This window comes from Saccostrea cucullata, unplaced genomic scaffold (assembly GCF_032062105.1).
Source record: "Saccostrea cucullata isolate Sc308-1 unplaced genomic scaffold, CSIRO_AGI_Scuc_v1 ctg3872, whole genome shotgun sequence".
Classification (NCBI taxonomy): Eukaryota; Metazoa; Mollusca; class Bivalvia; order Ostreida; family Ostreidae; genus Saccostrea; species Saccostrea cuccullata.
Window position 1 is genome coordinate 14397 of NW_026932292.1, and position 2039 is coordinate 16435.

General features: G+C 35.4%; 1 protein-coding gene across 1 annotated transcript; it reads left to right on the forward strand.

The window, feature by feature from the left end:
• The first annotated feature begins 268 nt into the window (after positions 1-268).
• LOC134234781 (uncharacterized) lies at positions 269-1759 on the forward strand. The gene has a single exon (XM_062716826.1). The coding sequence runs from the start codon at positions 269-271 to the stop codon at positions 1757-1759; it is 1491 nt and encodes a 496-aa protein (XP_062572810.1).
• The last annotated feature ends 280 nt before the right edge of the window (positions 1760-2039 follow it).

The following is a 2039-nucleotide window of genomic DNA, read 5'->3' on the forward strand; positions in this document are numbered from 1 at the left end:
GCAAATTGGAAGTCAATATCCAAATATTGTTTCTCGTTGTGTTTTATATATTGCTGCATTAGAAAAAATTGATATAAGTTTCTGCATAATAAATTTTCTTAATTAAACTGCTACACATTTAGGGAAAATAACAAAAGAACTGAAACACCCTTTAAAGGTTGTTTTTACATTCCTTACATGCATTCATGCATATGCCTTATGTATGGTGCTTATGGTTATCTAACATGCGCACTAAAACTAGGACACTGGTAGGCAATACCCGACAAACATGGCTGATATTGAAAACGAATACCTGCTGGGCTCTCCTCTAGTGCATATTGAAACTTGTCAAAACCATGAATTACCAATTGATATGATATGTGAGGACTGTGATGAATTTATTTGTGTTAAGTGTGCTAAAACAGATCATAAAAATCACGAATGGAACACTATAACAACGGCATCCACCGAAAAGAGGAGAGGTTTACTTAAATTTCTGAAGAAGATCAAGGAAGAAGATCTGCCTGTAATTGATCAGAAGATTGAGAAGATTCCACAAAAGATAACAGAAAATAAAGAACTTTGTGACTCTGAGATTAAAAAGCTACAAACCCATTACGATGAGATATTGACCAGAATGAAGGAAATCAGCAAATGTCATGAGAAAACAATGAAAGACAATATGGTGAAAAAGAATGATCAACTAAACCACGTGAAATTTAAGTTGGAGAAGACGAAAAAAAGAATTATTAGTACACTGGAATTCATGGAGGAAAACAATAGCACCATGTCAGATTACAGCTTGATTGACAACCACAGAGAACTGACAAAAATGCTGTCTGAATTGGAGTTTCATATGACAAACTGTGAATATTCAGTGAGGTTCACTAGAGGTGAAATCAACGATGACTTACTTAATTCTGTGGTTGGAAAAGCTTGGAATGTAGATAATATCGGTATGACTATAAAAAATTCATTTCAATATAGTGATAAAGCAATATATGCTTTGGAGGCATTCAGTGAAAATCAATGCTACCTTAATAAATTTAAGTCAAAAGACATAGAAAATGTCAATGAGCAAGGCGTAAAAGGACATAAATTTAGTATTAATCCTACAGACATGTGTGTGACTTTTACTGGTGATGTTTACTTCACTGATTCTAGTAACTATTTCATCAATTGTCTGTCACCATCAGGATCTGTCTCTACAGTCATCAGTACAGATCCACTGGTACCATGGGGAATCTGTCAGTCAGTGGACAGTGGACTACTGGTCACCTTGAGAGACAAAGAATCAGATATTTACAACTTAAACACATCCAGCAGACGTCTGGTGAGACACATCACAATGACAGGTGATGTCATCCATGAGTATGAGTACCAGGAGAACGGACAGACTAGACTGTTTAAACTGCCAGACGCAGTCACGCAGAACATAAACAGTGATATCTGTGTTGTAAACCATACAAATGTTTTTACAGGTGAACTAATGATTATGTCTCCCTCTGGTCGTATTAAGTCTGTCTACCGTGGACAAAACCTAACAGAGAAGTTTCATCCAACTGACGTAGTGTGTGACTCTCTCTGTAACATCCTTGTTACTGACCCATTTAATAGTCAGATCCATCTGCTAAGTCTTGACGGGGAGTTCCTGAAGTTCTTACTGACAGACAATGAAGTTAATCGCACATTCTCCCTGTCCTTTTACAAGTCTATATTGTGGGTGGGATACGATAATGGACTAGTCAAAGTGTTTCAATACAGATGGCAAAATGAGTGAAATGAATTAATATTGATAAAATTTATCAATATGACACACAACAGCTTTATAAAATACCTGCACTGGAAATCAAATTTTATTCGCGAGAGCTTTATTTTTGTGTAATCACACTAGAGTTTGTAATCGCAAAAATATCATTCTCGCGTGAATTAGTATTCCTCAAGATTATATTATTAACCACAATTCGTAAAAAAATTGTTTCGCTGATGAAGAGTAAATATTTACCTCGCAAAAATATGGTGTACAGCCAAAATTAAGTGATCTATAGATGATCTTTATG

What these genes read in the sequence shown, in the direction of transcription:
- LOC134234781 (XM_062716826.1), top strand. Translation starts at nt 269, where the DNA reads ATGGCTGATATTGAAAACGAATACCTGCTGGGCTCTCCTCTAGTGCAT.